This window comes from Aspergillus multicolor (genome assembly GCF_047715735.1).
Source record: "Aspergillus multicolor strain CBS 133.54 unplaced genomic scaffold BDW74scaffold_12, whole genome shotgun sequence".
Classification (NCBI taxonomy): domain Eukaryota; kingdom Fungi; phylum Ascomycota; class Eurotiomycetes; order Eurotiales; family Aspergillaceae; genus Aspergillus; species Aspergillus multicolor.
Window position 1 is genome coordinate 240,810 of NW_027395963.1, and position 16,911 is coordinate 257,720.

At 54.6% G+C, this 16,911-nt stretch overlaps 9 protein-coding genes across 9 annotated transcripts; 5 read left to right on the plus strand and 4 right to left on the minus strand.

Moving 5' to 3' along the window:
• Window positions 1-937: 937 nt before the first annotated feature.
• On the plus strand, window positions 938-1,825 carry BDW74DRAFT_153050 (PHP domain protein). The gene has a single exon (XM_073724460.1). The coding sequence runs from the start codon at window positions 967-969 to the stop codon at window positions 1,759-1,761; it is 795 nt and encodes a 264-aa protein (XP_073583845.1). The 5' UTR covers window positions 938-966; the 3' UTR covers window positions 1,762-1,825.
• Window positions 1,826-2,116: 291 nt separating this feature from the next.
• On the minus strand, window positions 2,117-3,095 carry BDW74DRAFT_185218 (DODA-type extradiol aromatic ring-opening family dioxygenase; the record flags this gene model as incomplete). The annotated part of the gene is made up of 3 exons (XM_073731002.1): window positions 2,117-2,857; window positions 2,911-3,041; window positions 3,092-3,095. 3 exons carry the CDS (start codon window positions 3,093-3,095, stop codon window positions 2,117-2,119), a joined length of 876 nt encoding a protein of 291 aa, XP_073583846.1.
• A 578-nt stretch (window positions 3,096-3,673) lies between these two features.
• BDW74DRAFT_178127 (putative C6 and C2H2 transcription factor RegA-like) lies at window positions 3,674-6,786 on the plus strand (the record flags this gene model as incomplete). Its single annotated transcript, XM_073729123.1, has 8 exons — window positions 3,674-3,773; window positions 3,832-3,886; window positions 3,933-4,153; window positions 4,212-4,382; window positions 4,427-5,205; window positions 5,263-5,397; window positions 5,455-5,579; window positions 5,640-6,786. 8 exons carry the CDS (start codon window positions 3,674-3,676, stop codon window positions 6,784-6,786), a joined length of 2,733 nt encoding a protein of 910 aa, XP_073583847.1.
• Window positions 6,787-7,048: 262 nt separating this feature from the next.
• BDW74DRAFT_185220 (uncharacterized protein) lies at window positions 7,049-8,640 on the minus strand (the record flags this gene model as incomplete). Its single annotated transcript, XM_073731003.1, has 3 exons — window positions 7,049-7,505; window positions 7,558-8,180; window positions 8,233-8,640. The coding sequence occupies 3 exons, from the start codon at window positions 8,638-8,640 to the stop codon at window positions 7,049-7,051; spliced, it is 1,488 nt and encodes a 495-aa protein (XP_073583848.1).
• A 331-nt stretch (window positions 8,641-8,971) lies between these two features.
• BDW74DRAFT_153055 (uncharacterized protein) lies at window positions 8,972-9,535 on the plus strand. The gene is made up of 2 exons (XM_073724461.1): window positions 8,972-9,292; window positions 9,362-9,535. Exons 1-2 carry the CDS (start codon window positions 8,993-8,995, stop codon window positions 9,440-9,442), a joined length of 381 nt encoding a protein of 126 aa, XP_073583849.1. The 5' UTR covers window positions 8,972-8,992; the 3' UTR covers window positions 9,443-9,535.
• Window positions 9,536-9,617: 82 nt separating this feature from the next.
• Window positions 9,618-10,211, minus strand: BDW74DRAFT_178130 (cupin domain-containing protein; the record flags this gene model as incomplete). The annotated part of the gene is made up of 1 exon (XM_073729124.1): window positions 9,618-10,211. The coding sequence occupies one exon, from the start codon at window positions 10,209-10,211 to the stop codon at window positions 9,618-9,620; it is 594 nt and encodes a 197-aa protein (XP_073583850.1).
• Window positions 10,212-10,516: 305 nt separating this feature from the next.
• On the minus strand, window positions 10,517-12,415 carry BDW74DRAFT_178131 (CocE/NonD family hydrolase; the record flags this gene model as incomplete). Its single annotated transcript, XM_073729125.1, has 3 exons — window positions 10,517-10,604; window positions 10,672-11,567; window positions 11,621-12,415. 3 exons carry the CDS (start codon window positions 12,413-12,415, stop codon window positions 10,517-10,519), a joined length of 1,779 nt encoding a protein of 592 aa, XP_073583851.1.
• Window positions 12,416-12,734: 319 nt separating this feature from the next.
• BDW74DRAFT_185221 (putative salicylate hydroxylase) lies at window positions 12,735-15,143 on the plus strand (the record flags this gene model as incomplete). Its single annotated transcript, XM_073731004.1, has 5 exons — window positions 12,735-12,845; window positions 12,895-13,020; window positions 13,074-13,148; window positions 13,205-14,042; window positions 14,087-15,143. The coding sequence occupies 5 exons, from the start codon at window positions 12,735-12,737 to the stop codon at window positions 15,028-15,030; spliced, it is 2,094 nt and encodes a 697-aa protein (XP_073583852.1). The 3' UTR covers window positions 15,031-15,143.
• A 422-nt stretch (window positions 15,144-15,565) lies between these two features.
• BDW74DRAFT_153060 (uncharacterized protein) lies at window positions 15,566-16,862 on the plus strand. The gene is made up of 2 exons (XM_073724462.1): window positions 15,566-16,159; window positions 16,209-16,862. The coding sequence occupies exons 1-2, from the start codon at window positions 15,573-15,575 to the stop codon at window positions 16,765-16,767; spliced, it is 1,146 nt and encodes a 381-aa protein (XP_073583853.1). The 5' UTR covers window positions 15,566-15,572; the 3' UTR covers window positions 16,768-16,862.
• The last annotated feature ends 49 nt before the right edge of the window (window positions 16,863-16,911 follow it).

Here is a 16,911-nt window from a genome sequence, read left to right on the forward strand (position 1 = left end):
CGATCGCCAAATCTTATGTCGTGATGGCTCCCACGTGGTGAACTGCTCGTTGGTAAAGTTTGGCTAAATATCCTGCCAAGATCATGTATATCTTGCCTAGGACACCCCGTGCTTGAGGTCGTCGTCTGCCATTGGCCTTTTGTCATCTTGAACTCTCTCATCTTGCATACTTGTCGATCAAGCAGTGATGTCCAGAGGGGAATATAAAAGGGACTCTGGTTATGGACCAACAAGGTCCCCATCCCCCTATCCAATTGTCAAAACTAGGGAATAACCATGAAACTCCTAGCTCTCTTCTCCCTCGCAGCTTTGGCCACTGCATGCGCAGACCGTGGCCATACTACACCCAATGACCGCGACACTTTCACAGGACGTCTCTACCCCACCGCCGTAGCAGAGTACACCTACATCCCCTTCGACGTCCCCGGCGGGGCAACCTCAATCCACGTCTCATACGCCTACACAAACGCGACCTCGAGCAAAGTGGACATTGGCGTGTTCGACGAGCGCGGATACACAATAGAAGACGCGCGTAATGCCACCACTGGCTTTCGCGGGTGGTCGTTCAACCTGCTGGACAACTTCACCTTCACGCCTGCCGAGACGACGCCCATGTACGTTGGTGGTCCCGTGGCGTCGGGGACGTGGCATGTTCTTGTTGCGAATACGCAGATTGCGGGGGAATACGTCGACTACAACATCACCGTCGAGTATGGGTATGAGGCCGTTGCGGGCCCGCGGTTCTCGGTGCAATACGCCGCATCAGATCTAGGACTTGACGCCGGCAGGCGAGCCCGCATGGATAATGGGACCGATGGGCAGGTCTGGCTAAAGGGGGACTTCCACGTGCATACGACGTACTCTGATGGGTCGTATACGCCGACGCAGCAGGTCGAACATGCGTTGCAGCAGGAGCTCGACTTCTATATCTCCACCGAGCATAACAGTCGCAGCGGAAATGATGTGATGGGAGCATTTGCGCCGGATGAGATGGGCTTGCTCGTTGGGCGCGGGATGGAGGTCACGACGCGGTTTGGGCACTGGCAGGCTGTTGGGCTCGAGGCCGGCCAGACTGTTGAATGGCGATATGGCCCAGATGGAAACAACACTGATACTGGGTATGCCGATGCCGCTGCCCAGGTGCATCGCGCTGGCGGGTTTGTATCTGTGAACCACCCGTACATGCCATGCAAGGAGTGCATCTGGAATCTGGACCCGGAGTTCAAGTACAATGATGCCATGGAAATCTGGAACGATGGAGTCACTCAAGATATCAATGAGGCTGCCATCGCGCTCTGGCAGAGCCTGCTTGTGGAGGGTCGTCGCATTACAGGAATTGGAGGGAGCGACACGCATCACCCACCGAGCATGGTTGGGCGCCCTTGCACCAGGGTCAAAGCAAGCTCGCTGAGCACGGCGGCAATCGTCGAGGGGGTCAAACGTCGACGAGTCTACATCGCCAATCAGTCTGACATGGAGATTGACTTTACTGTCGCCGTCAATGGCACCGGAACGGGGGGGCAAACTGGCGATGCTATCGAGACGAACGGCCAGGCTGTCACTGCTCGACTCGCAACCAGTGGATTCGATGGCCACACGGCTTGCTTCGTCACGGAAAAGGGATATATTCTCAACCAAACGGTCTCTGACAACGAACCTCTGTCCATTGGAGTTGCTGCATGGACTAAGTTCCTGAGGGTGGAGCTGCGAAACTCGACAGGGACATATACCGGCCTGACCAATCCTATCTTCTTTGACTAATCGGTTGGGCACTTGCTATCCGGTACTCGCAAAGTAAATGGACAAGAAAAGAGTAGGTGCATGCCGATGAATGACATGTGCTATGAGGTATAGAGGTTTAGGTAAAGTAAAGAATAAAGCAAACCTCCCCTGTTTTAGGTGGCGTTTTACCCCCCGTTGCTCCTTCCATACAGGGAGATGTGTATAAAGATGCGTTCCTGATGACCTTTTACTGGTGACCTTTTACTGGGGTCTTCTTCATTGAATAAATTCTATAGACGGACACATCCTACTCAAGTTACCAGTAAGCACATTACAATCAAAGGCAAACAAATCATCATTGATGTCCAAGATAAGCCTCGACTCGGGTGTCCAATTAAACCTCCACCAACCTCCCCCCCTTCCCCTCCCAAAACCCAAACGTAAACTGCGAATTACACATATTCGTCAACTCCCAACTCTCCGCCCCAAGCCTCGCTTCAGTCCCAACATCCTCCCAATCCCCAACGAGCCCCGCCACAAACAACGCCGCCATGAAATGGTCATCCGTCCCATGCGCATCCCTGTACTGTGGGTGCTTCATAAGCCGACTCATCGCCCTCCGAAGCCCCGGCCCACCCTTCGTCTTAATGATAACATCTTCAACCGCCTGTCGAAACTCCAACGCCCAGTCTTCCGGCGGGGTTTCCTGCGCAAAGTTATCCCGGAACCGCAGCATCGGTCCCCACCGGTTTCGGTAGAGGTTATGAACTGCCCCACCGGTTCCGATGAGGAGGTAGTTCTCCCCTCGCAACTGGCGCAGCGCAGAGCCGATTTTGATGTGGTAGTGCGGGTCGTAGTGGCAGTTCATGCTGATGATCGTGGTCGGCGGCGAGGTCCCAGGGAACATGTGGATGAGAATGAGGTAGACGTCGTGAATCCAGTCGAACTTGTCGTTCCCCGTGACGGGGATCCCGGAAGATTGCAGGAGGGAGATGCACCGGGCGCTTGTGGGGAGGTCGGGCGTTAGGTTGTAGTTTTCGTATTTGGAGGGGTGCACGTAGGCGACGGGGCTTTTGCCAGGCGTTGGGTTGGTGCTGACTTCGATGCCGGGGCCGGTTGTGTCCCAGTGTGCGCCCTGGATTATTATCTTGTTAGATGGGTGTTGGATTGGGGACTGGGAATTTGTACCATGATAACGACGCCCTTGATGCCCCGGGCTAGAGCTTCTGCGCCGCATTTGCGCCAGTATTCTGCGGACGAGGATTCCTCGCCCAGCATCATTGTTGAGCCGTGCGAGAAGAAGTGGACTGGTGTTAGGCCTGGCTGGAACATTAGAGATGCTGTCGCAGAGTGGGTAGGTTGTGCATACCCATGGTGCCGGTTGTTAGGGTTAGCAGTGTAAGTCGATTTTCCTGGCAGGTGGTAACTATGGGAGGGCTCTGAGCGATATACTTGTCGATAATGTGTCTCAGGATAATGGCTTCGAAAAGCAGAAGACTGCGTAGCTAACACCGACACCCCGGACTAGCAGTGTCTAGCTGATTGCCGGGCCCATCGGCATGCGCCCCCACATTCCGAGACCACCTCGGGCCCGTGACGAGGTGGTCAGGTAAGGGGGTGGGCTGATATAGAGGGCAGAGACATAAAAGTGAGATGTCCTCGGCTACTGCAACCGGATGAGGATACAGTTGAGTTATGTACTGTCGATCAGAAATGACAAATGAGTGTTCTACCCAGAGCAAGTGCATTGTAGACCCCCGTAACTGCCACCCCCCATACCCCGGGAGTCCATAGTAAGCCGCAGCCTGCGATTGGTCCCCGCATATTGACCTTCTCCACGCAATGCAGTCGGCGCAGGAACTCTTTCCCTCCGGCATTCTCCCCATCCCCATCCCCGCCTTCTCACTTTCCCTGTCCCCAGTTCCACCTCCATAAATGCAAACATACTAAGATGCAAGCTGCCGACTCGCAAGGATACTTCCAGTGCGGCTTTGGGTCCTGTCGCAAGGCCTACAATCGGGCGGACCATCTTATCCGTCATGTCCGATCACGTCTGTCCCCGTCTCCAATTGTTCCCCACAGCGACCGAAACTTGACTGACAGGCGTAGACACCCGAGAGAAACCATATGTTTGTCAAGTCTGTAACAAGGGCTTCTCCCGACCGTAGGTATCTCCCAAGTCGATGCGGATCATGCTGACTGTACGGTAGAGACCTGTTGAAGCGACACGCAGCAGGGCACAGCCACTCGCAAGACGGAAAGCGGAAGCGAACGTCGTCATATTCAAAGAACGGACGCGTCTCTCAGGCTTGCAAGGCTTGCGCAACGTCGAAGCTCAAGTGTGACGAGGAAAAGCCCTGTCGCCGATGTCGGGATCGGAAGCTGTTCTGTGATTATGTGGATGGGGGTGCGCAAGATGCTGAGCAACAGGGTATGAGTCCAATACATCTATTCAGATACTGGGAGTGACAGGGGTACTGACGATGCAGGGTCCAATGATGAGAACGACCAGGACGAGGAGTACTCACCACTCGAGTCGCAGACCTTCTCACCACCGAATCCGGATATGAATGTCCAGCACCTGGTTACGCCGGACGTGCAGATGGACATTGATTATCTTCCGCCAAATCCCGGACCGGCGACTATACCGACCTATGATAGTGAGTCATACCAGATTCAGTGGTATGCAAGCTAACCCAGCCAGCCCAAACCGTCTCTCCCCTAGTCGACCACGAAAGCGGCGTCTTCAGCGTCGATGGCACCTTCTTTCCAGAGTTCATCCCCGACTCCTTAGTTTCACTCTCGCGGCCAGGCGAACTTGACCCCTCCGCATTCCCTCCTAACGACTATTACGCGCACCGACTGTACGACCACAACCTCAATTTTGACTTTGACCTTACGGAGGTCGACTTCGGCTTGATCGACTTCTACAATTCGCGAGGCTCTGTCAATCCCGCCCTCCCCCAACCCGACGATAACGACCGTGATGCAGACCGAGATAGCGGTATTGCGCTTGGTGCTGAAGCGTACAGTCGGTCTTCACTTTCAGCATGGAAACCAGGACACAGCGACCACGCTTTTGCAGACCAAAACGACTTGTCTGTGCCAAAATCAATAGACAGCCCGGAAGCCAGTACATACTCCCAATCCAAACATCAGATCCTCTCAGAACGGCTATCGCCTGGGAGTCGCGACCTTATCTTCGGGATGGTATTGCAGACGAGCCAGCGTGCCAACCTGACCAGGATTATGAAGTCATTCCCCAGCACGGAACTTCTTGATAGTCTTATCCAAGATTTTTTCGCGTACCAGGCCCAGCAGGTTGACTCCTGGGTTCATGGGCCTACTTTTCATATAAATGAGGAGAGCCCTGACATGGTGGGAATTGTCGCTGCCGCGGCCGCAGTGCGCTCGAATATCCCCACGATTAGGAAGCTGGGATATGCTTTAATGGAGGTTGTGAGGTTGCAGATGAGTTTAAAAGTAACTTACTCGCCCTCTTGGATTATCTAGACTCATTGACTGATTTGATTTTCCTAGTATGAAAACGACAATACCACGATCCGTGACCTTCGAGCATCGCAGACATTTGCCTTAACGATCAATATTGGTATATGGAGTGGGAGCGGGCGGAGGACGGAGATTGCTGAAAGCTTCCAGCAACCAGTCTTAACGGTATGTGGCTACTCTGTGTCTATCCTAGATCTTGATTTCTGATAAGTTGCGAGATAGATGCTCCGCCGAGGCCTCCGTTTTCGCCGCTCGGTCTACACAGCTATAACACCTTCTCTTGAGGATCCGCCACCAGTACTCGAACAGAAATGGCGTGACTGGGCGGAACAGGAGTCGTTCAAACGGTACCTCGCTTGCCTTATAACTCCTTGACCCTAGAGGTCAGTTGTTAACATGCGATGCAGATTAGTCCACCACCTGTTCCTTCACGACGCCCAATCATCCCTAATGCTAAACATCAACCCGCTGATCTCCTACGCCGACCTCGAGCTCCCCCTCCCCATGGCTCGCTCCCTATGGGACGCAAAGTCCGCCGCCGAGTGGCGAGACATCTACATAACAACCGCACCTCTACAATCCTCAGCCCCAGAACGCCTACCCTCATTAGTCGACACTCTCCGCGACATGTCCGCCTACACTGGCCGCATTGACGCCCAACTCTCAGCGTCCGTGATCCTTCACGGCCTGTCGGCGCTCATTAACGAGTACCACCGGCTAAAATTCATCGCGCAAGGAAATGGGGCGTCAAAGCACTGGAATGCCCTCGTTATCAACTCGAGGCAACAGGAGCTCGAGCAGGTTCTGCACCACTTTAAGATGATTAGCGTCGACACAAACTTCGCCACCCCGAGTCCTGAAATCTCGCTACTCTACGAAGTCATATCCATGTTCCTCTTCATGTCCCTCGAAGACCTGCAGCTCTTCGCCGGCAAGGAAGATCGGAATGAGGCGCGACGGGTGTATAACAGTGCGCTCGAGTGGATCGGGAGCGTCGACAGTCGAAAAGCGATCTGGCATGCGGGACAGGTCATTCGATCCGCGAGAGATATTATAGCGAAACAAGGTCCGGGGAGGCTAACGGGGTTCCTCGCCGTGGGCGTCTATTATGCCTCTCTGGCATTCTGGTCGTATGGCGTTGTGAGCCGGGCTTGCCGATCAAAGCTCGCTACGTCGATCTCGACTGCGACTTCTGCCGGTGCCAGTGCTGGCATCGCGGGCGTAAGCTCCAATTCCAATTCGACCTCCAGCGCCAACTACAACCCGAATCCAGACTCGCTCGTCTTCCTGGATGGTGACGAGACCACCGACGTACACAAGTTCCTCTCCCTCGCACGCGGTACCCCGGTGCTCCAGGGCTCGAATCCAGGCTCGAGCTCGAGCTTCCAGGGAACGAGTTGTGGGCCAGCGCTGGTCTCCGATCCAGGACGCATCATGGACGTTGCGCAGGGTCTTCTGAAAGGCGATGCGTCGTTCGAGGCACTGCCTCCGCTGGTCCAGGGGCTTTGTCAGCTGATGCATGGGTTGGGGAGTGCGGCGAGGGGTGGCACGTAGCTTAGGTGGCCCAGCCCGGATAGCAACACGGGCGGTGTTCTTGTGCGTTGTTGTATATAGACAAGGTTTCTACCATATACATACTGGTAAAGGTATGGATTAATCCTCTTGGCCTAGCGGTATAATTTTCGCCCCGCCTAGCTGCGATACAGGGAAGTCAACCCTCAGTAAAGCATTTTGTATCGGTAAATTGTAGGATGAAGGTCATACAGTGAACTATATATCAAAGGCATATTCATACTCGGACAGGAAATACATACAGCTAAACCCTCCTCAAAAACACCACCCCATAATACCCCACAGCCCCAACAACACCCAACACAGAAACAAGCGTAATCCCCAGCCCCGTGAGGATCCCTTTCTCGAAGAACCCAATCCTCGGGCCAGTTTTCTGTCCCGTTGGTGGTAGGGGCTCGAGGGCTCCCTCCCAAGCTTTCACTGACGCCTTCGAACCACCTGCCGGTGCGTCAAGAATTGTACGTGTCAATGCTGTAGCAAAGCTCTCGGTAATGAATTGCGGACGCGAGACTTGGAATGCAGAGGCGCTGTATCTTGCTTTCCGACTGGGTTCTGGAAGTGTGTTGGCTGGGTATGCCGGGCCGATAAGCGCGTCCACAGGGACATGGTTGATGAACGAGATATGGGCGTCGATGAACTGCGTTAGGTACTTGGCGGATGCAGGCTCAGCAAAGGCGTATGTCGCTGCTAGGGTGTCGAACCTGTCATCATATCAGCACCTCTCCATACTTTTTTGGGATAGACGGGGCGTACCCAGCACATAGATCAATTGCATCATCCAAACTGGTAAAGGGGTGCAAGATGAGCACCTTCTCAGCGACCTTCTCCTTCCGTTGTAGCAGTGCAGACTGCCGGTCATGGACTTCCACAACGCCCCATCCCGAGCCTGAGACCAAGACACGTGCATTGGGGTCTTTGTAAGCTGCGTCAAGAGTTGAGAGACCCGGACTTGGTCGGCGTGGGTTAGACACAGCACCGGCTAGCTTTCTCTTTTCGCCGTCAGCGCCGGAGATATATTTCGACGAGTGGTGGATGACGGCCTCGGCGAAAGATTTCATGGCAAATTCGTGCACGAGCACGATGTCTGGGCTGTAAGTGGATCGTCCTCCGAATGCAAATCTTGCTGTTACGAGGGAGTCGGCAGCGGATTTTATGTCTGATGAACGGTCGACGATGGCGACTGTTTTGGCGTTGACCGGGGACTGCAGTGACTGCGAAACAGCCAGAGAAGAGGCGTCTATCTGCGAAACAACGAGCACCTTTTCCAAGAACGCAGTGTCCGGCCTTTCCTCTGCGATAGCAAACGTCTCTGCATCCAGCGCTTCGGAAAGGATCTGGCGGAGGAGTCGAGAGAGGGCCATTGTATTCTTCGTCAACTGTACCCTTGATTAGGATATTTCCCACCCCAGATAACAATGACGGACTGACCTCGAGGACAATGCAGCATCCACCCCCAATGGCCCCAGATACTGCTGCAACAACACTGTAAAACAGCGTATGCGTGTTCGGGACAACATACACAATCCCGGACCCCGCGGGTCTAGCGGCATCGAGGTTGTCCAGCCCATTCGCAACGCGGTACTCCTTCTCCAGATCCTTCTCTAAACTCAGAGAGAGATAATGTGTGCGGATCTCCGTGAGCGCAAGGACAATCTCCGCTTGAACCTCGGCAGTATCATGGCCACTGTCCGCTTGTATAGCGCTTTTGAAGGAGTCAATGTTCTGGAGTAGAGCTGATTGCAGAGCATGCAGTTGCGCTTGCTTGTATCGTGTGTTCAGGGCGCGTCCATCGATGGCGGAGGCGTGTATGCGTGGGAATGGAGATGGAGACGGCATCGTGGTGTTGTGGTGAGCTCTCCGGCGATTTTGGATATAGGCAGAGCTCGAGTTTAGGAGTTAGGTATAGCCACAGCTATGTGGGCGCTGCCTTCGTGCAGAGCTGCCTTCATCTTCCGAGACTTATCGTACAATGGAAAAGTCGTGCCATGACTGCCCCCAGCTGATGTGGGCGAGTCGGGATGTGGGGGAGACGGGGATCCGGGAGAACAGCGGCCAGGAGAAAAGCACCGGGCCATCACGAGACCAGATTAGCCGTCTTGCTTCCGTCTCATTATACCACAAGATATCGGTCTGTTGAATTTTGATCGATACCCATACTGCCATCCTACCTGCATCCATCATCGCCAAAATGTCCTCAACAACAACCACCACTGCCACTACCACCACAACAAACCCAACCCTCTCCCTCCTCACCGACTACGAGCTCCACCACAGCACCCCGTCATCTTCCTCTCTATCACCCCCGCAACCTCAGTCCCAGTCACAAGCCCAAGCCTCAAACCCACCAACCTGGCCAACCGACCACCGGCGCATCCCATCCTACCGCCCCATAAACCGGTCCCTGGACTTCAACGAGCGCAGCGCGGGCTCCAGCGTGCCGGAGTTCATCTTTATCCAGGTTATGTTGCACGGGGTATGGCTTAATGCGGTACGTCTCTAATACAGAACACGGGGTGGGGAGGGAAGGGGGAAGGAAGTTGGCTAACGTGGTTTCTAGAGCATCGCGCAGCTTTGGAGAGCCACAGGGGGAAAGATCAACGAGAGAATCTTTAGGCATGATGTTGGGGGGGAGTATTAGCTCTAATCGAGCCTTGGTTTTTAGTGTCTTATAATTTTGGCTTCTAGGGGAGAAGGGAACGGCCTCACACTATCCGATTTAAGTGCGTTAACCCAAAGTCTATATGTCAATCTAGTCTCCGAAAGAACATCTCTGTATTCCAAGAACACATGAACACCTCCCAAGGTAATCTAACCTAGGTACTCCCCCTAACCCCCATCTCCCCCAAATCCTCCCCCAGCTCCCTCCCCTCAACACTAATCTTCTCCGCCGGAATAAGCACATACAACATTCGTGCCCACTGCTTCACTTCCTCCCCATCCGGCCCAATAACAGGCGGGGTAACATTCCTCCACGCATGGTTCGTCCCTCGTTGCACCGCAACATCGCCCCGCTTCATAACACGGACCTCGCCAGAATCAAGCTCAAGCTGCACGACGCCCTCAAGCACAACGCCGTAGTCTAGAGAAACGGTGCGGTGCATCGGACTCAATGCGCCGGGCTGCATATCCACGATTCGGCAGACTGAGCCGGAGGACACGACGAGGCCGGGTGCATTTCCGGGTGCGAGATATGAGGCGTAGGACTGTATGTCGGCGTCGTGGGTGAAGGAGGCTGGGATGGACGGGGATGTATAGGCGAGGGAGAAGTCGGCGCCGTCGGGGATGGGGGAGACGGGCATGGACGAGGGCAGGGCGGTGGAGAAGATGGCTTGGCCGGCGGCGTTGTGGGTTGTTATGTGTCGGGAGAGGACGGGGAGGGTTTTGGGGGGTCTTTCGTTGGAGGACATTTCGGGGTTGGGTTGGCTTGTTGGATGTATGGGTGGGCTGGCTGGTTAAGCTCAATGATAGCTGATGTATGGCAATTAGATTGAAGCTTTGATTGGATTGTGCTTATATCTATTCTATATCTGGTGCCTCGGTTGGTTGGTGTTGGAGATACTCTAGAGCTCTTTCGGGACCACATCGGGTGCGGAGAAGGAGAGCAGAAAAGGCCCCTGCCTGGGACCGAGTTACCGAAGTGGACGTCCGCTAATCTTGCAATCTCCGTAGTCACCACTGGCGTAGGTAGTCAGATTATTTCCAAGTGACCTCTCTACTTCGGCGGAATAACCGGCAATGTGACATAATTCTCCCCATGGCCAAAATTGATATGATTCTGGCCCTGGAATTTCTCAGGCGACCTGCAGCATACTCGTCAGCATTCCCCTCGCCTCACATCAACCCCAAGTAGCAGTAGCAGGAACATACCTATCAGTCGGCTCATCATGCAAGAAAATCCCACTCCCCTGCGTATCGCCCGACGCCACCTCCAGCACAATTCTCCCGCCCTTCTCAACAACCACATTCGTCGGCCAAACCTCTACATCAACGGGGTAGACCTCGCCCGGAATAACCGGCAAGACATCCGTCGAGAAGTAGTCGCGGTGGGGAAGGTACTCCCTATGCCGGGCGTGCTTGTCGTTGATCTTGCGCAGACTCACACGGAGCCAGCCCTTGCATAGCGGGACGGGGTCGCCTGCTGTGCCGGTGTAGAAGACTTCTTTGCCCTCTGGGGAGATGTACCGCAACGTAAGGAAGAGGTCGATATCTGTGGGCGTGGGGGCGCCGGGGTGGGGGCTTATCGAGACGTTGAGGTGCGCGACGATGTGGCCTGTGAATTCTGTTTCGGATTCGAATGGGGGCGTGGTAAAATTGATGTATGATGGGTTCTCGAGAGTTCCTAGGGCGGCGTAGCTTAGTTTGCTGTACCCCTGCTGCTTTGGCGGCGTCGTAGTCAGTTCTTTCTGCTCGGTGAGGTAGAAGCGTGTATACTGCGTTCGCGCAATTGGCCACTCGTTTTCGACGCGGCGCGGGTACGTCTTCTCGGCCTCGGCATTGTTGAATCCAACGTCGCCCTTGCGGAGGACGATATCGACTTTCGGCGCCATTCCCGTTGACCATCCCGCGCGGTCGTCGCCTTTCAGGAACGCATCGAGGAAGCTCAGCTGGAGGTCGACTTCCTCCTTGTAGTAGAAGGGCAGGTCATGTCGGCCAGTAATGAAGCGGATGTACTTTAGCTGACTGCCAGCTTGTGTGTACCCTTCGACATTGCCGCGGAGATGTAGGAGGATTCCGCCCCAGTTGGCGACGGAAAGGAGGGGGACCTGCATTGTAATCAGTCAGTGTATCTTTGAATGAACAGGAGAGGGTGCAGTACCTGTATATCAGACATGGTATACTCCTTACTCGCATAATACAGATCATCCCTGAACCGATTAACGCGGTTATCAATCGTCTGGTCCTGCCTATTCTCCACCAACTCCTCCTCCGGCAAATCCCCCTCAATCGTATCAATCCCCCAGTTCCTCTCCGCGCGTCCAGGTCGTCCATACTGGTTACTCACAACCTGGCGATTCCACCAGAAAGAGATAAACCTGTTCGAGAGAATACCACCATGCCGGCACCGATCCCGATAATAATCGCTCATCCCCTCCCACGGAATCATACACGCCAGTCCCTTCGGCTGCCGTGCACCAACGCGCCACTGCGAGCCCGCGTAGTAGCTTATTCCCAGGAGCCCAACCTTCCCAGAGGACCACTCCTGCTCAGCAGCCCACTCGACGACATCAAAGAACGCCTCACTCGTCTCGCGAGACATGGTGTCGAGCTTGCCGCGGGATTGGCCGGTTCCGCGCTCGTCGGCACGCACGACCGCGTAGCCCTGCGATGTCCAGAATGCGGGGTCTGGCGTTTCCCATGCTGAGTGGGTTGAGCGGTGCTCTGGGTTGACTTCGCTGTAGGATTTCGGATGAAAATCGGCGTAGGGGATGTCTTTGCCGTAGGGGCCGTATGTTACAAGCACCGGAACTTGTTGTTCAGTCTTCGGACGGTAGACATTGCAGCGGACGAGGCCGGAGTTGTCTTTCAGTGTGATTGTGACATTCTGCTCGAAGATGTAGGGGAACGACGTGCTGTCGACGGTGGTGATGTCGGTGCGAATTAGGTTCGGCATGTTGGTGAAAGCAATTAGCCCGTTCAGTATAACAGCTGAGAGGTTTAGATCGCAAGACCCGGCAGTTGCTATTAGGATAAATACCTTGTGTCCCCTCATCGCGATGCGCATCGCGCCATTGTCTCCGCGCTCTTCTCCCCGACGTGGAGCCGATTCGGGTCCCGAGCCCTCACTCCGAGGCAGTATGCGCCCGGAAGGGCGGGAGCAAGATGGTTCAAGGAGTATGTATTTAATATTACCTCTATAATGCTGTGTGTGTCGGTAAACGTTGTCGGTCCTTCTCTTTATCCACATCGCGCAACTCAACCGTACGACTACAATGGCTAGCGCTCCGAAAACCGAGGGCGGCCTCCATGTCCTCATCGCAGGCGCAGGCATCGGCGGTCTCTCAGCAGCAATCGCATTGAGAAAGCAAGGGCACCGTGTCGAGGTACGGCGCTACTCCCCATCCACGGATAGATCTGGCTAACAGGAGACAGCTATTCGAGCGCTCACGCTTTGCCAACGAGATCGGAGCTGCGATCCACCTCACACCCAATGCGAACGCGGCACTGCTGGGACTAGGGATTGATGCCACAACGCTTGGTGCAGTGGAGTCAGAGAAGGTTGGTGATATCGTTGTTTGCGGCAGTCGAATGCGTTGACACGAATGTGGCAGCTGCGCGTCTTCCCCCCAAATGGTCCAGAAATCTTCTCGTTGGACATCAAGGAGACGGCTGGGTTCTGGCGGCATGTAGGTTGCACTGCACCGCGTTTGAGTCACAACATCTACTGATGGCAAGGCTGCAGCGCTGGCTTCTCGTCCATCGAGCCCATCTCCACGAAGGTCTGAAAGTCGCCGCGCAAGCTCCGGGCCCGGGCGTCCCTGCTCGCCTACACACCTCCAACAAAGTGGTCGATATTGACCCCCACAGTGCAACCATAACGCTCGAGAATGGTGAAAATATAAAAGGCGATGTCGTGCTTGGCTCCGACGGCGTGCATTCAGTAGCCAAGACGAAGCTGCCTGGAGGAGCGAATCTCAAGACATTCAGCTCAGGGAAGAATGCATTCCGCTTTCTGATTGCTCGGAAGGATGCACTGGAAGATCCGGAGACAAAAGAACTAGCAGATGAGCTTGGGACTTGGTACATGTTTGACAGTCCGGATCTGCGCGTTGTCGTATATCCCTGCGCCAATAACGAGCTGCTCAACTTTGTGTGCATCCATCCAGACACCATGTCCAAGATCCATGATGGCTCAGAGTGGGACCAAGGTGCGAGCAAGGAGTCGCTGCTAGAGGTGTACAAGGACTTTAGTCCTCAGATTAGGAAGTTGCTCGCAAAGGCCGACCCGGCCACGTTGAAGGTGTGGCCGCTGCTTGATACCGACGACTTGCCTACCTGGGTAGAAGATCGGCTTGCTGTCATGGGTGATGCTGCACACCCTTTCCTGCCGTACCGTGCTTCAGGTGGTGCAATGGCCATCGAGGACGCTGTATCACTAGGCGTCATGCTTCACCGCGGTGTGACCGTGGAAGATATTCCCGCTCGCTTGCAGTTATACGAGATAGCCCGCCGCAGCCGCGCAACCACGATACAGCAGTTGACCAGGAAGAGCTCTCGCGGGCCACTCCCGCCGGCCGAAGGTAAGCCATCCTCCCTATGTGCGTCATCCCAGCTAACCAATCAGAAAAATCAATGACTGAATATATCTACGGCCATGACGAGCATGACCATAGCACTCAGATCCTGCGTAACCACCTCTGGTCTCAAAGTCCTCAGAAGTACTGGCGGCAGCCCATTGTCTTCGGACCCATGCCTGGGCCTCGACAAGACTTCCAAGGCCTTAGCCGTCTTACCCTGTCTCAGAAATCCACGTTCCAAACGGCGTCCATCAAATTCAAAACCAGCCGGACACTACTACAGAACCTACTTCCCAACGGCTCGTGGTCCTTTGCTACACCGAGCACCGTCGCCACTGCAACCTTTTCCCAAACACTGCTTAACGGTATGGACTGGCTCGGCGGTGGCGGATACCGCCACCTAGGGCTATATATCGATGGTGTGCAGTATACAAAGTCAGACGGAGAGGTCGTATCGGGGACGTATCTACCAATTCTGTTTGAGAGTCTCGCAGATCCGATTGTCAGCGGCCGCGAGGAGCTCGGCATGCCCAAACTGTACTCTGCCATTGGCGCGAACGAGCGTGAAGGCTCGTACTACCTGCAGGCGAGCTGGGAGGGGGCCATATGGGGACGCTTCCGGTGGGAGGGTCTAGAAGATCAGGATCCTGCCGCTGAAAATGCCGGGCCGCTGCATGACGTCAACGGGGGCGTGCTTGTTCACCGTTATATCCCGAAAGTTGGGGCAGATTGCAAAGGTGAGGCGGACGTTGAATATCCGGTGTTTGTGCCGAATGCGGACGAGAGTAAGCTGTTAGTTTCGAGGGTGACTAGGGTTCGACAGGCCAGCAGTGCTGGATTTGAGATTGACGGGCTTGGATGGGAGGAACTGCCGACGTTGCACCACATTATCGCGCGGCTGGCTGAGATTCCGGTTGATGGTATTCTGTCGGCGAAGATTGTGGAGGGCGAGGGAGTGCCGGATGTGTCGACCGCGAGGCGTATAGAGTGAATCTCTTAGCTCCAAACAATCTCTATGGCTTCAGCCGATTTCAACCTCCTGTGCGAAGCCCAATCCGTAGCAATCTGTATATATGTCCATTATTATGTAGGGTGGTTCTCGAGTCTGGTGGTTGAACAAGACCAACACAGATGTCAGCCTTATGGTGGGGAATTGGAGGCGACGGTTGGTGCTTTTAGCCTGGGTTGGTCGACTCACATGCTGATTCCGCGGGATGCTCAAGTGGGCAAGCCGAGTCGCAGAACTTATCAATGACACAAATTCCAGTCACACTCCAGATTCAATAGATCAACTCCTGACATCATGCCCTTATTTGCGGGGAGGATTTGGAGCAAATCATATCTCCTTGCCGTCCTATCGATCGCAAATAATAGCTCAATCCACCGCGCTAGAATCTGTTGACACGACGCAACATGAACGCGTCCGGATTGACTTTCCATCCTTCAACCCCTGATTTCATCTACAAATAAGAGCGGGCAGGTTACCTCTTCCAATTCCCCTGGTCAAAAAAATTCGGACCCAGGCCAGTCGTCATGCCTCCCAAACGCACCGCCGATACCCAGGGCGGCAGCTCGAAGCGGTCCAAGACCAATTCCACTGCGCAACCTCAAGAGGAAATCCAAGCAGACGCTCCAGCTCCAGCTCCCAACCCGGCGAGCAAGCGGTGGTCTGCAGTGTCAGTCTCCCGCAATTTCGCGCAGTCATTCGCCGAGCATGCCAACTACCACACCTACAAGACTCTCTGCCAGGCGCGCGTTGATGGTAAATCAGCCAATGATGACGATAACGACAACGACAACGACAAATCGGACGCCAAATGCGACCTAGGCGAGATGTGCATGTGCAACAAGCCTGCCGCGGATTACCCTGAGCATCCGTTTACCATCAGCGAGGCTGGTCACAACAAGTTCATCGACCAGATTGCGCACACCAATGTGCGTGAACCAGACGCCTTCGATATGTACGTCTTCAATGACTTCGCGGGGTATGGCGTGTGGGAGGTGCTGCAAAACCTCGTTCTCGACTTCGTCGAGGCCAAGGACAACTGGAAAGAACAGTGGGCTGTCTGTCAGGCATTGCCATTCGACTGGATGACTGGTGCAGCCATGCCGTTCACGATGTATGTTGGCATCCCAACTAACCACAGCACATGCTAATAAAATCCGTAGGCTCGATGCGGATTCAGTGACGTCCACATTCCACCTTCTAGGCCAGATGTTCCTCGCCATGCTGGCCACCTTCGAGTCCAAAGATCTGCTGAAGCCTGATTCGGAAGTCAAGAACCTCGGTATGGTAATGGCCCAATATCTTCTGCTGGCCGACGAGCTGCGAGAGTACACCTCGCTCGATTCGGGTGACGATAAGGGCCCCGACTTTTCCCGCTTCGATCATTACATTCTAGCGAACGCGAAGAAGCACAGCATCAAACTGCAGGGCCCTTCGAAGACCGATAAGTTTGTGAGGGCCATTGAGGACGATGAAGACGATAACATCGAGCTCCCTCGCCGTCCTGCTGACCCATGGAAATTGGCCAAGGCTCACAAGGCGCTTGCCCAAGAGTACGGCGCAATCTCTACAGTGCAGAAAAATGGGATGGGCGGCGATAGCTTCGACATCACCTCATGGACCAGCGCACGGCGCAAGCAGCACAGCTTCAACAAGGAAGACCCACTCGGCAAGAAGGAAATGGACGCAATCAAGCAGGGTATGGTCATGCAGATGGGATAGAGCAGTTGCGCCAAGTTGGCGCACGTTTATATTAGTGTTTGAACCATTGACTTCAGAGCTGCCAGGTTAGGCCTGCTGCCAGCGCATGCAGAAAGAAAGCAAATGCCGATCTAGGTGGCTTCGCTTCCACCTGTAGTCTAAATT

What these genes read in the sequence shown, in the direction of transcription:
- BDW74DRAFT_153060 (XM_073724462.1), top strand. Translation starts at nt 15,573, where the DNA reads ATGCCTCCCAAACGCACCGCCGATACCCAGGGCGGCAGCTCGAAGCGG. An exon ending in GCAGCCATGCCGTTCACGAT is followed by an intron (nt 16,160 to 16,208) that starts GTATGTTGGCAT and finishes TAAAATCCGTAG; the next exon opens with GCTCGATGCGGATTCAGTGA.
- BDW74DRAFT_153050 (XM_073724460.1), top strand. Translation starts at nt 967, where the DNA reads ATGGGAGCATTTGCGCCGGATGAGATGGGCTTGCTCGTTGGGCGCGGG.
- BDW74DRAFT_153055 (XM_073724461.1), top strand. Translation starts at nt 8,993, where the DNA reads ATGTCCTCAACAACAACCACCACTGCCACTACCACCACAACAAACCCA. An exon ending in ACGGGGTATGGCTTAATGCG is followed by an intron (nt 9,293 to 9,361) that starts GTACGTCTCTAA and finishes CGTGGTTTCTAG; the next exon opens with AGCATCGCGCAGCTTTGGAG.